The sequence below is a fragment of the Arvicola amphibius genome, chromosome 9 (genome assembly GCF_903992535.2).
Source record: "Arvicola amphibius chromosome 9, mArvAmp1.2, whole genome shotgun sequence".
Taxonomy (NCBI): Eukaryota; Metazoa; Chordata; class Mammalia; order Rodentia; family Cricetidae; genus Arvicola; species Arvicola amphibius.
Window position 1 is genome coordinate 5,143,292 of NC_052055.2, and position 15,232 is coordinate 5,158,523.

General features: G+C 40.7%; 1 protein-coding gene across 2 annotated transcripts in view; it reads left to right on the top strand.

Moving 5' to 3' along the window:
* The window catches only part of Rims2 (regulating synaptic membrane exocytosis 2), a 411,096-nt gene that overhangs the window by 63,220 nt on the left and 332,644 nt on the right, over positions 1 to 15,232 (top strand). For both annotated transcript variants that reach the window (XM_042055663.1, XM_042055664.1), the window contains exons 2-3: positions 1,432 to 1,464; positions 1,894 to 1,980. In XM_042055663.1, coding sequence (XP_041911597.1) covers positions 1,432 to 1,464; positions 1,894 to 1,980 — 120 coding nt within the window. The remainder of the gene's footprint in view (positions 1 to 1,431; positions 1,465 to 1,893; positions 1,981 to 15,232) is intronic.

Genomic DNA, 15,232 nt, shown 5'->3' on the forward strand with positions numbered 1-15,232 from the left:
CCGTGCTGTCAGGAGCAGGGCATCCTGGTGGTGGATGGAAGCACAGAGGCCTGTGTTAGTGGGCTTCCTCCTCCTTTGTTCATCGGCACCCTCTCTACCAGTGTTGTCAACACGCAGACCAGTCTTTGAGTTCTAACAAAGCGTCTCTGGAATGCCCTCCTGAGATGTGCCTCACCAGTCCTACAGTGCAGCTTAATTCAGTTACATACATCAACACGATGAACCATTGCATACTATAAAACATAAATTTGATTTAAATAGAATATTTAACTTACGTAATTGATGTAATTTTATAATGAAAAATCCTAGGTGTCTGTATAAAGTTTATTTACCAGTTTTTGGTCTTTTGAGGAGCTAGATGCGCTTCTCAAGACAGTTCTTGCCATTCACGGAAAGTCCAGTCTTACCGTCTTCCCCACCCCGTCTAAGAGCCTTCTGAGCCTTCTCAGTGTTCAGTCCTATTACATCTTCATATCTACAGCGATATATTGGTCCAATCTTCTCTTCATTTCCTGCAAATTATGAAAAGGAGTGAATAATTTGACTTTAATAAGGGAGCAAAATAAGAAGTGAGTGATATTAACCCCAAGGCTGGTTGACTAAGGGCGCCACACGAGGGGGAGGTTCTGTTGTGGAGCGTGTGTCTAGTTTCCTCACATTAGATCCACTAGGAATTGACTGCTTCTGGGCCAGGTCCTCACTGGACCTCCGCAGAAGTGAAAGTGATACACTTGTTTGATCGTAGTTACTTACATGGTAGTTGTTTAAGTTCATTTTCATTATACTGTAGTTACATGGAGGATTAACATTTGTATGAATATTTCAAGTTAATATAGAATATTTATTAGTAATGTTAGTTTGTGAGATATTGGTTATATTGCCCTGTTCAATTTCCTTTTCTAGTCTTTTAGACATAAATCAATTAATTACTAAGGCTTTAAAAATTCACTTATAAAATCCCGTGTTTTATTTAGAATATTTAGCCTTCAATTTATTCTTTAAAACAAACTAAAAACTAGAAATTATTTATATTTAGTTAATTTAGTCATATTTACTATGGCACCTAAAAGTAAAAATATGCAGCGAAAATTGTGATTAAAACGTTGCTTTAAAGAGCAACAGAGTTTTAGTAGAAGAACATTTTATCCTGGGCTGAGGCTGTAGCTTAGTAGCAGTGTGTCCGCTCCCATGTGGATGACCTACGTTCAGTCCCTAGCACTAGGAGCAAAACAAGACCAGATGAGCCAAGGTCTGTTTTCCTCCCTCTGTGTGTACCATTGATTGGGATGTCCAGTTCTCGATTATGGTGTAGCACTACATTTTTCCGTGTAATAATCCTAATTTTCATGTCCGTTATGTCTGACCACAAATATCTAGGTAGCAAGTGCTGCTCAGTACAGTGCACTGAGTTGTGCAAACTTATTTTTTTAGGATCAAAGAAGAACCCAAACCACAGCCGACACAGTAAGTAAATGTGTGCCGAGTGCAGTAGGCTGGACTCTGTCCTCTGCCGTCCTCTGCTTCCTGCACCTCTGATGGTATTAGCGCCCACTAATACTGGACAGGCTGCAGCTGCTGTGTCCTTGCTTTCCGACTCTCTGCTTGTAAGAGAGCTGCCTGCAGCTTCTTACTTCATCCACATAGTCACTGGATGTAGTTTTTTGCTGCCTGCTTGTGGATTAGTTAAGTGTTCAAACTTAATTTTCTTACTTCCTGATTGCCTGGTGATAATTGGAGCTCACATTTCCATTGGCTGTAGCTTTTGTGCCTATGTGTGTGTGTGTGTTTGTGTGTGTGTGTGTTTCTTTTCAAAATTATTTTGGGTAGAAAACATTGAATCTACATTGTTATTCTTTTGTTTTTTTCAGTCACATTATTTGCTTATTTAAACAGGTGGTTTCCCTTTAGTGGGATCACTGAACTGGTAAATAACGTTCTTCAGCCCCAGCAAAAACAACAAAATGAAAAGGAGCCCCAGACGTAAGTAAGCTGTTGTATACAGACTAGATATCATCTATGATACATAATACACTGAAGAGTACAAATTAAAATTCTTCCCTTGGAATGATGTGCCCTCAGAGACGGAAACTGTTAGGTTAAAGTTCAGTAGTTCTACCGTTAGTTATTCTGTGGAAATCTAAAAGGAAAACGAGGATAACTTAGAGGCTAATGGAAGAAATAGGTAGTCCCCTCGCTTAATATGAATATGTAACCCACATTTGCCCAGAAAAAATGTACTTCTCTAATAATATAGAATAGTCTATAGTGTCTCTAAACAAAACTACCAGAAGGCAGTAAGTGGCATTAACTCCTAAGTTTGTTGTTTGCTCAAATAGTTTTGGATAAATTGTTTTAAATGGTTAAGCAGATTTTTTTGTAATAATTCTGAGAACCTAAGTATGACTAGATCATAATGCTGATAACTAAACTTATTTGACCACCAAATTGTGTTTTCGCTGAATACTTTATTAGACCATAAAACATAGTTTGGGAATATAGTAATATATTCTAACAATGACTTGAAATATTAAAATAAAGATTCCATTTCTTTTAGTTGATAATAGATCTTAAAACATTTTAAAGAAGTGTTCACAGGTTATACTATTACTATTTGCATAAGAGAAAAGTGAATAAGTCCCTTGAGTTTGCAGCCTTTTAACCCAAATTTATTACAAGATCCTAACTACATGCAAGGGAGTCTACCATGTCTAACCATGGATGCAGGAAGAGGGGGAACCTCGAAATAATGAGGAACAGTAACATCCTCTGTCACTAGTTCATACTTGATTTTCATTTATTTCTGATAGAAATTTGCCAAATGAATAGCTATTGCAGTAAGAATAACTTAGTTCAGTACTTTTCTATAAAATGTTGTAAGGGCTTGGATTAGCTAAAAGTTAAGGTTCACATTGTAATGGAAATTCAAACCTAGACGTGTTCAGAAAGCACATTGCTGTCTACAGTGGTTTAGGAACCCAGTCCTCCTGTGTTGGGTAGAGCCTGTTTACCTTGATTTTTCTTTGTTATATTCAAGAGCCATTGACTGTTTTTTTTTTCTCTAAAGATTAGTTTTGGAGGATTTTAAAAGATTCTCCTGTTTCATCCTGAAAGTGATTTTCAATTGCCCAGGGGAAAAATGGATTTTATTTTTAGCTATTCATATAAAAAATGAATCCAAGGATCAATATTTGGAAACATTCATCAAAGGGCTAATTGTTAAACAACCGCTCCCTCTCCTGTCCTCTCCCTCCCTCCCTTTACCTCTATCTGCCTTGTCCTTCCTCCCCTCTCTTCCTTTTCTTCCTCCCTCTCGCTTCCTGCCTCTTTCCTTCGATCCCCTCCCAGCTCCCTGTTTGTCTCCCTCTTGCTCCCCTCCTTCTCTCTTCCTTCCCTTTTCTTCGTTCTTCTCCCTTTCCATCTAACTTCTCCTCCCTTCCCTTCCTCCCTCTCTCCATCCTCTCCTCCTCTTCCTCCCAGCTTTCTTCTTTCTTTCTCTCCCTCCCCTCCTACCTTCCTCACCTTCTCTTCTTCTCGTCCAATCCCTCCTTCACTTCCTTCACTTCTCTTCTACTCTCCCTTCCCTCCTCCTTCCTCCCTTTCTTATTCTCTTTCTCCCCTTCCCTTCCCCTCCCTGCCCCTTCATTTTCTCTCCGTCTCTCCTCTTCTCTCTTTCCCCCATCTTCTCTTTCCCCCCGCCTTTCATTTCTCTTCCAGAAGACTAGGTCTTTTGATTCCAGATCCAAAGAGTTCCTTACTGCTTGTATCTGTTGAAGATTAGACAATATATTACAATGACTCTTTTGCTTGTTTACTCAATATTGTTATAGCAGAATCTAGGATCAGAGATGAAAAATTTAAATAACAGAGCAGGCTGTTATTAATTCATAAGAGGAGATATGGTCCTTCAAAGTATTGATAGTATTGTTTTGAAGGCTAATGCCAATGGAAATTGAAGACTTTGAAAATAGTGTTTATTTTGTCTGGGTGTGGTTGTGCACATCTTTAAGCAGTCGGAGGACAGAGGCAGGCAGGTCTCTGGGAGTTCAAGGATAGCAAGTTCCAGGAAGCCAGAGTTACATAATAGAGACCCTGTCTCAAAATATTGTTAATTGTAAATTTCCTTTATTATTTCCATTTTCTGAAGTCTGATGATAATATTGGCAAAAGATCTTTCCTTACTGACTCTGACTGTCATGGTAGCACAGTTGTGAAACGGTGCAAGCAGCTGCTGCACACAGATATCCCCAGCAGCTGCACACAGATATCCCCAGCTGCTACACACAGATATCCCCAGCTGCTGCACACAGATATCCCCAGCTGCTGCACACAGATATCCCCAGCAGCTGCACACAGATATCCCCAGCTGCTGCACACAGATATCCCCAGCTGCTGCACACAGATATCCCCAGCTGCTGCACACAGATATCCCCAGCTGCTGCACACAGATATTCCCAGTTGCAGCATTGCTGTCATTCTGAATAATCTAAAATTGACCGCACCTGTTGTGCACTCTAGCCCCATCTGAAGTTCTTTGTGGCTCAATGCAGGAATAAATAAATAGGTAAGAACCAGAACTACTAATATGTTGTATTTCTCTCATGGCACATGCCTATGATTCCGGCGCTGCAGTAATATGACATAGCATAAATCACAGCAAGATCTCTCAAAAAAGTATGAAAGTGCTAATTGCTGTTTTTATGCAAAGAATGCATTTAGTGAGAGATGCACAAATTGAAAGTATGCAAACCATTGACTTGTTATGTAGTGAATGTGTCTGGACATGAGCATCAAGGTCAAGAAGTGGACAGTTACCAGCCCTCTGTGACCTCATGTTCCTTTCCCAGAAGCCATGCCTCTCAGCCTTGTGGTGAGGGTAACTTGTATCCTGCCCTCTATATAGCCACTATTTTCTACCTTGCATCATTATTTTTGTCTGTTTTCATTTAGGCTATACAAATCAACAATATGATATATATTCTATTGTGTCTGTCTTATTTTCTACAAGATATTTGTGAAATATATCAATATGATTTGAGGTAGCTGTATAGCATTTATTTGCTTTACTGTTTAGTACTTTGGATATCTTAGTATATTTCATTTTATTTACCTATTTAGTCTGAAATATTTTGTCTTATTTCTAGTTTTTTTGTCTATTATTAGTAGTGCTGCTATATACATTATGACATTATTATTTTTTCCAGTTACCCTGGAGGATAATTTTATTGCCATTTGTAAAAGTAAATACAAACACTGATGATGCTTCCTGTGTCAGGGCGTTTATCTCCATTTATCGTAATGCCACGTGTGCCCTTCCCTGAGAATGCCTCAACACCTGGGGATCTAGCGGCTGTGTCTGGCCTTGGAGGAGGGAAGGGATTGCAAGCACAGAAGCTTGCAGAGGAGCGACAGGATTGCGCTGTGTCGCTGCCCTGCACTTCATGAAATAGCTCAAGCTTTATAGTTTGTCACCGCTCTAGACACAGTGGGACCTGGACGAGTGGAGCCGATAAGTGAGGCAGACTAACGTCTAATGCAGCGGCCGTCTTCATTCAGAGCAGCAGACGGTCTGTCCTCGGGTTCAGAGGAATCACTTGAGTCAAATGGACAGTCACAGGACAGGTCACATGTGCAAAACATGTTTGTCCATAGAGACACACAGACAAATAGCAATAGCATCTGTAATGAATGATCTGAAGTAAGCTCTCTCCTATTAGCCACACCTGAGGAGGCACGAAGACACATTCCAGGAACTGTTCCATTGTTCGGAAGAAACTGAGGTCACAAGACTCTTGTCTGCTTTTCTTGGAGTTTTCTCACAAACACTCAGAATTCTCCGCATATGACTCAATTCTTGGACTGTATTCTGATAATAGTTTATTATGTCCACCATGATTAAGTATAATGAAGTCATACCAGTTTTTAGAAATGTGAACAATGTCATCAGAGTTTTCTTTATTTTCAAACACATGGTATTTTATCTAGGTGACAAGCATAAAAACATTTTACTCCCTAATACCTCCTGTCTTCTTAATCCTTTTATTTATTTATTTATTTATTTATTTATTTATTTATTTATTTATTTATTTTTGTAAAAAGAAGTGTTTTCCGGTTGGAGGTAGAGTATCTGTGCCCACAGTGGCTTTAGAATGAGTTTTCTATTCATCTCCATCTTCTAAGATTCAAGGTTGAGTTTGTTAATTATTTTCTTAGAAAATTCCAGAGAAGCTGTGAACACACTGTTCCTACTTCTCAAGAAGGACTGTGTATCTACTGAAGACAAATCTTGCCCTTGTTATAATCACAGGCAGAAAGCATTTTTTTTTACTTATTTTTAATCCCATTATTTCATATTGTGAATAGGATAAAGGCTCCAAAACCTTTACATTTAGGGGTTATATGCACACTATTATGAGCTTGACTTCACTGGCTTCAGTTTAGTTACTTTCAGATACTATGGTCACATAGTAGAACAGAGAAGTGCTGGGTATGCTGGTTCACTCCTATAATCCAAGTATTGGGAGGCTGAAGCAAGAGAGTCACAGGTTTGAAGGTAGTCTGGAGTAGCAAAATCCTACCACAAAACAAAACAAAACAAAACAAAATAAAACAAAAACAAGAGCTGGAGAAACAAAGTCTTTGTATTGATGAGGTGTTTTTAATGACAAGAGGATCAGAGAGTTTGCTGTGAGGTTGTGTTTCCTAGTAATGTCCTAATTCACCAATAAAGTCTCACCAACGTGACAGCCCAAATGCGAGGTGAATAAGGACTGCACAGCGGACATGGTGAAGTGGGTGGGAAAAGCCCATGAAGCCTCAAGTCCACTCAGAGAACCGTAGGCAGCCGAGGAAGCCTGAGAGTGGGAGTGTGTCCTTCCTAAGGGGGAGCACACCTGAGAGTGGGAGTGTGTCCTTCCTAAGGGGGAGCACACCTGAGAGTGGGAGTGTGTCCTTCCTAAGGGGGAGCACACCTGAGAGAGGGAGTGTGTCCTTCCTAAGGGGAGAGCACACCCGAGAGTGGGAGTGTGTCCTTCCTAAGGGGGGAGCACACCCGAGAGTGGGAGTGTGTCCTTCCTAAGGGGGGAGCACACCCGAGAGTGGGAGTGTGTCCTTCCTAAGGGGGGAGCACACTCGAGAGTGGGAGTGTGTCCTTCCTAAGGGGGGAGCACACCCGAGAGTGGGAGTGTGTCCTTCCTAAGGGGGGAGCACACCTGAGAGTGGGAGTGTGTCCTTCCTAAGGGGGGAGCACACCTGAGAGTGGGAGTGTGTCCTTCCTAAGGGGAGAGCACACCAATTGCTTACCCGTGCCAAGCAGCCAGCCCCTGAAACATACGGACAGGTAACACATGGGCTGAACTTGTTATATTTGGGGCTATATATGTACACACATATACATACATGTGTGAAATAACAAGCAGTGAGAAAAGAGGCCATCAATTTGAAGGCAGGGAAGGGTTAATGGGAGGATTTGGAGGGAGGAAAAGGAAGGGACAAACGTAATTATGTTATAATCTCAATAAAAGAGAAAAGCTTATTAGTAGAGAACTATGTGACTCGATATGAATACTTTTCACTGTTTTAAGTTTTTTTTTAATTTGAGAATTTAATAGAACCTATTTTGATCATATTTTCCCCTCCTCCAACTCCTCCCAGATTCTCCCTCTGTACTAAAGTCATATTTATTTCTCTTTCTTAAAGAAAACAAATAAACACACACACACACACACACACACACACACACACATGCAAAATGACAAAAACCAGAAAGCACAGAAAGTCATGGAATCCATTTTGTGATTGCTATCTACTCCTGGGCACTCAGCTAGTCCTGGAGTTTGGTTGATATAGCTAGTATCATTCCATTGAAGAAAACTGATTTTCCCTCTTCCAGCAGCTACCAACTGCAAATAACTTCTTGCCTAGAGGTGGGACATTGTGCCCACTTCCCCCTCTCCTTGCTGGCCTTGTGTCTGACCCGAGCCTGCACAGTTCTTGTGCATGCTGTTGCAGCTCTATGAACTCGTGTGCATCAGCCCTCTTGTGTCTTGAGAACGCTTCTTTTCTTGATGTCCACTCCTCTGGATCTTGAAATCTTTGGTCCCTTATTCTGCCTAGATCCTAGAGCCGCACTGTACAGCTGTGGGGCTCTGTGTTCATCACCATCTCATGCAAGAAGGAACATCTTGGATAAGGTCCATAATAATGGTAGGTCTTCCCCTGGGGACCGACCTGTCTGGTGTCAGCTTCTTGGCCGTGTTAGCTGTGCAGCTCTTAGTATTGTTTCTTTATTCTGTATGGTTAGTGTTTTGATTATAATGTGGCGAGGGACTTTTTTTTTTTTTGATCCAGTCTATTTGGTGTTCTATAAGCTTCTTGTATCTTCATAGGCATATCTTTCTTTAGGTTGGGAATGTTTTATTCTATGATTTTGTTAAATATAATTTTTGCGCTTTTGAGTTGAACTTCTCCTTCTATACCTATTATTCTTAGGTTTGGTCTTTTTATGGTGTCCCATATTTCCTGGATATTTTGTGTTAAGCTTTTGTTAGATTTAATGTTTTCTTTGACCCATGAGTCTATTTCCTCTATTGTATCTTCAGCGCTTGAGCTTCTCTCTTCCGTCTCTTATATTCTGCTGATTATGCTTGTATTTGTGGTTCCTGATTGTTTTCTCATGATTTCTGTTTTTATAATTCCCTCAGCTTGTGTTTTCTTTATTGTCTCTATTTCAGTTTTCAAATCTTGAATAGTTTCTTTCACCTGTTTGATTGCTTTATCTTGGTTTTCTTTAAGGGATTTGTTCATTTCTTACAATTTTTTGTTTGTCTTTTCCTTCATTTCTTTGAGAGAAATTTTCATTTCCTTTTTAAGGGCCTTAAACATTCTCCTAAAGTTATTTTTTAGGTAATTTTCTTCTGCTTCATCTATATTTGGTTGTTCAAGTCTTGCTGTTGTGTGGTTTCTAGATTTTACTGGTGTCATTTTGCTCTTTGTGGTATTGCGTGTGTTCTCACTTTGTCTACCCATCTTTTCCTCTGATTAGTGTATTGGGGCTATCTGTGACCCTGGTGATCAATCTTCCAGGTGCCGGTGGCTCCAAGGCCCAGATGATTGCTCCTAGTAGTGCAGTCAGGGCCACCATTCCAGTTACCCTCTTGGTCATTCCCTGTTTCTGAAGGTCACTAGGTACTTGCAAGGTTCTTTTTGTAATATCAGGGGTTGTTCAGGGCTGCTCCCAGGGAGATTGCTTGCTTGGGGCTCTTTCTGCTGAGGTTGCTGCCACAGGTGTACTCCCTCAGAGGTTTCAGATTCGTCCTGGGACCTGCAGATCTCTGGTTCTGTCCTACTCTCTTGGCAGTCCCAGACTCAGCTGAGATAGGGTTTATTTGTGTATTCACCCTGGCCGTCCTGGAACTCACTTTGTACACCAGGCTGACCTCGAACTCACGGAGATCCACTTGCCTCTGCCTAGCAGACATCATAAGAGGACTGACCTAGGAAATTATTTGTTTTTGTATTCTCTCATATATTACATTCTTACCTCAGTTTCCCCTCCTTTCTAAGCCCCTTCCCTCATCTACTCCTCCTTCTTTTCCCTTCTGGAAAGGACATGCTTCCCTTGGAAGGGAATCAACTAAACATGGCATATGAAATTACTCTAAGACTAGGCATCCTCTAACCTTGTATTAAGACCAGATGACCCAACCTAGTAGGAGGAAAAAAGGTCGCAAAAGCAGGCAAAAGAGTCAGAGACAGCTCCCACTTTTATGAGTTCCACAAGAAAATCAAGCTACACAACCATAACTTATATGCAGAGGGCATAGGTCAGACCAATGGAGGCTCCTTGGTTGTCAGTTCAGTCTCTGTGAGTCCCTGTGAGCCCACGTTCATTTATTCTGTGGTTTTTCTTGTGGTGTCCTTGACCCCTCTGGCTGCTACAATCCTTCTTGGTCCTCTTTTGCAGGATTCCCTGAGCTCCACCTAATGTTTGGCTGTGAGTCTCTACGTTGGTTTCTATTAGTTGCTAGATGAAGCCTCTCTGGCAATTATTCTAGGCTCCTGTCTGGGAGGATAGCAGAATATCATTAGGAATCATTTCACTGACTCTTTTCCTTTCGCTGGTAGGGTCTGGCCCCACAGGCAGTGTCAGGGGTGGGTTCCCTCGCATGGCACGAGTCTCAAGCTCGACCAGTCATTGGTTGGCTACTCTCAAAATTTTTATGCCACCTTTACCCCAGCACATCTTGCAGGAAGAACAAATTATAGGCTGACGGTTTTGTGCCTGGGTTTGGGTCCCAATCCCTCCACTGGGAAGTCTTTCCTGATTATAGAAGATGGCCAGTTCGGGCTCTGTATCTCCCAATACTAGGAGTTTTAGCTAGAGTCTTGGTTTGTGGATTCTTGGGAGTTTCCATTGCACCAGCTCTTACCAGAAATGCCCCCCAATTCCAGTGTCTCTCCCAGTACTCTCCCTTCCCCATTCTCCACTCAATTCCTGCGGTTCCTGGGAATCTCTTCAGTTTGGTTCTGTTTTGCTCCATATGGCCCAGGTCTTGAGACTCAGTGGTTGGGGGGGTGCTGAAAGAGGGGGAGGACTGTGATGGAGAAACTAATTCTGGGAATTCCTGCCGGAAATTCTCAGTGCAACTCTGGGCTTACACTCCAGTGCCTTCCAGATGGTGTGGTACAGTGCAGAAGGTGCATGGTAGGCGCTGGCTGGGAAAGGGCTGACTCTGGGGCTCTTTTAAAGAGAGGTTGGCGTTGGACTTCATGCAGTTGCTGTCTTGGGCCCAGTCTCATCATTAAAAAAAAATCACTTTCTTAAAAATATTTTTTGGCTGTATTGTTAGCTTAAAATCAATGGAATATCTGATTCATTTGAGATCATCTTGTAAAATATTTTCACAGTGACTTACTGATTTCTCTAATGTGACATCAAATATATATATATATTTGAGAGTAGATATATAATAATCTAGGAAATGACCCTGTGAATGGAATTAGAGATATTCTCTTCTAAGTTGCCTTTGTAGATCCTGCATTTTTGTATTTTTGTTGTTTCCTTATGCATGAGTTACTCAAAATGCTGTCTCTCAATCTCCTAGGTTTTCATCTACTTTTAATACTTTGCATGTGAAAAACTCCAAATTAGAATTAATTTCTCAGTTGATGCCTACCATACTTACCTTCCCAGGTCAGGATGTTTACAAACTAAAGAATGTCTCTTTTCATGCAAATACTGTTCACAATTAATTCCTGCTTTCTAGAACCAGCTTTTCTTACATTTATTTCACGGCTGTTTCAATTGACTTTTAGCTTGTTTACATAACTGCCCAATATCAATACATCCATGTGTCTTATTTTACTGTCGACAAGAACTAGGTTATGTTCAAGTTTACATGTTTTGCTCCATCACACAAAGATGTTACTTAACACTAATTCAAACATTCAGAATTTGTTTATTTATTTGGTTTATTCGAGACAGGGTTTTTCTGTAGCTTTGGAGCCTGTCCTGGAACTAGCTCTTATAGACCAGGCTGGCCTCGAACTCTCAGAGATCTGCCTGCCTCTGCCTCCCGAGTGCTGCTGGGATTAAATGTGTGCGCCACCACCACCTTGCCTCAGTGTTTATTGACAAGCTGATTATATATTAAGTTAGTTACTGGGATAAAATTGAGAGCAAAACCAAAATCCTCTTGGATTCTCTTTTCATTACATAAGTAGGGGTAATCAGAACGCCATGGAATGAACCAAAATTGCAGTTGTGATAAATGCAATATGTTATGATGCTTTGGAGAGATCTAATGGAGAGACTGACCTACTCATTGCAGCCAGGAAGGAATATGGAAGTGCCGTAAGAACACTGGAAGTGGGTGTAGAAGGGACGTGTCATGGCTTTATTAGTTTTGTGGAATTGTTGGGGAACATTCTTATACACTCCATCCCCCCATAACTATAGAACAATAGTTTGGTTGTTCTATAGTTCCTTTGGACAACTGAAGTCTATAGATGCTATCTTAAAGGAAACAATGAACGAGGAAGGAAATAGTTTAAACTGAAACAGAGGGTACTCCATGGCCTTCTTGGTACTTGTTTATAAATAAAGCACAAAATTTGAAATAAGATTTTAGTGGTAAAACCATTGTTTTTTTATTTTTATTTTTGAGGATTAACAATAATGGGAGCACTATGTGAGTAGGAAGACTCAATATTCTAACGATGCTATCCTAAAACTAACCTATAAATATAATGCAGTGGCAGTATCAAGCTCCCGATGATTTTCAAGAAAATAGATAAAAACCTCGCAGTGTTTTATGGGAGTGAAATATCTTACCAGTAGTAAAATCTTCTCAACAGAGAAAGAGACCGGACTATTTTTAACCAGATTTAAAAAAAAGTAAAAAACCCAGATGTCTTCAGCTGTTTTCCTATCCCTGCGGCACGGCACCGCGACTACGGTGGCTCCTAAAGAAGGGGTTTTATTGGTGCTTAGAGGGTTAGAATCTGGCCAGGCGAAGGCATGGTGGCAGCATCAACTAAGACCTTGCATTCTGAGCTGCAAGCAAGGGGCAAGGGATGCACTGAAGAGGGCACTGTTGAAGCTGTAAATCCCACCCCTTGATGCAGCTCTTCCCACAAAGTCTCACCTCCTAATCCTCCCTAAGCATCTCAGCAACTGGGGACCAAATAGTCAAACATGAGCCTGTGGGGGAACCACCCAAAGTACTGTATATCTGGAATATATGGATTTTCCCCTCTTCAAGTTGTCTCTATAATACAGAGTAGGTGTTCCAATTTGAGTCTTTATAAATTGATCCAGCAAGGAATGCTGAGGTTTGTTTTTTTTTTTTTTTTTTTTTTTTTTTTTTTGGAGACAGGGTTTCTTTCTCTGCAGCTTGTCCTGGAGCTAGCTCTTGTAGACCAGGCTGGTCTCGAACTCACAGAGATCCGCCTGCCTCTGCCTCCCGAGTGCTGGGATTAAAGGCGTGTGCTACCACTGCCCTGCTGGAATGCTGAGTTTTTATTTTGACCTACAGTATATTGTGTAAAGAAAAGTGTTATTTTTTATTGTTTCTATAACACAGTACTAGACAGAAACAACCACAGGAAGGAAGGGTTTATTTTGGTTCCTGCTTTCAGAAGGGTTAGTCCTTGGTTGCTTGGTTGTATCCAGCCTTGGGCAGGCATGACAGTGAGGGACACTGCAGTGGTCACACCTCATGCAGGCTGATGGCTTGGTGTGGGGCTTGCGGGAGGAGGACAGAGAGGAAGGGTCAAAAGAGGATACCCTGAATCCAGTGGTTCTCCACCTTCCTAACGCTGTGACGCTTTAATACAGTTCCTCATGTGTGGCCACCCCCACCATAACATTATTTTGTTGTTACTTCATAACCGTGATTTTGCTACTGTTTTGAATTGTAATGTAAATATTTGACATGCGATCCCCAAAGGGGTCAGACCCACAGGTTGAGAACCACTGCTTTAGGATCTACTCCTAACGGCCAGCATCCTTCAGCTAGCTCCTACCTTCCAACATTTTGATAACCTCCACAAATTTCCTCAGCTAAGGACAAAGCATTCAGTGCAAGCTCCTTCTGGGGCAATACTTCCTATCTCAACCATAGCAAAAATACATCTAAAACCTACCTCAAAATAATTCAATCAATAATGCATATCTATATCTATAGAGATTCTGATGAGGAAAAGGGAGAAAATAATTTAATGTCAGTCTAGAAATATGACAAGGTGTGACTTCACAAATCGAAAATGAAGTTTTAAAGAGCAAGCCTGCCACAGATGCCTTTTAATGTAGTGGTGTGAATTATTGGTTTGTGGAGAGCCTGAAAATGTGTAAAATAACACCAGTAAAACTCAGAGGCTGGGGACAAGATTTTCAGGAATAGCTGTAAACACGAATTTATCGACTCTGTTAATTTACAGAGAATTAACATTTTCTTTAGGAAATACTGAATTTGATGAGTTCTTTAGTCATGAATATTGATATAGAACATATGTGAAACTTTGAATTAGAAAGCTTTTATGAAACAGTAAAAAAAATCAACACTTCAAAATTCATGCATTATTGTGTATACTTTAAACATTAGTTTGTAAAGTACTTTAAATAGAATGTCATATCCTTTACAATTTATTTGTCCCAGGAATTTGCTGAACATTGGTTGTGCATGAAGATTTAGCGGAATACATGCAAGCTCAGTTTTTACACATTGTTCATGGTTACCGTCATGCTTCAGCGATGACTTGTTCTGACAATGAACGTGTGGCCACGGTGCCTAAAATATTATGCAGTCCTCCGCAGGGTGTGGTGACTTCTTATCTGCCTTTCTAGAAAGTTGTGTATTGGAATTTACCTATTTATGATGTGTTGGACCTTTCATTGCCTTGCAAGTTTGGTGTTGACAGTGTTGTCCTGGAGTAGCAGTGAAGTACAGTGCAGTGGCCATAATGTAGGTATGGATCTTAACATATGACAGGCTGATCGCACAGATTAGTGCAAGAGAGATTAACTACTTAAGAAACGATGATGGCGAAATAGATCTCCATATCACATCACATATAAAAATAAACTGCTGATTAATTAAAAGCTTAGCTGTGAGAGGTAAATTTATAAGGCTATTTAGGAGGGACTGGGGGATTTTTTTTATAACTAAGACATACATAAACACTTATATGCACATACATTTATATGTGTGCAAACACATGCCCACCCACACATACTCGCACACACATGCCTACACACACACACACACACACACACACACACACGCACACACAGAGCCAGCAGTTAAATCACAATGATGAAGGAAGAAATTGGTGTATTGACTACTTCAAAGTAAGCAATTAAACCTAAGACTTGGAGAAGATTTTGCTTTTTAAATTTATGTAAGTTATCTCTGATACTCCTTCAAACCAGGAAGAAAACCATAGAAAGCCAAATCCTTAGTATTTGGTAAAAGTTATGAATAAGCAGTTAAAATGAGTGGAGGTCCATTTGAATGAGCTTCATCAGAAACAGAAAAATGTGATGTTCTTTGGGCCTCGTTGATTAGAATTTGATGTTCTCAGTGCTGTGGCTCAGGTATGATTTCAGGTTGGGGATTCTTTCTTCTGTTAGGCAAGATAGCGCACAGCTCAGTCTTCCCACTTGGGAGTCTGTGCAGGGAATCTTGAGTTCTAGGCCAGCCTGGGTTACCCAAATGGTGGGGCAGATAGGTAG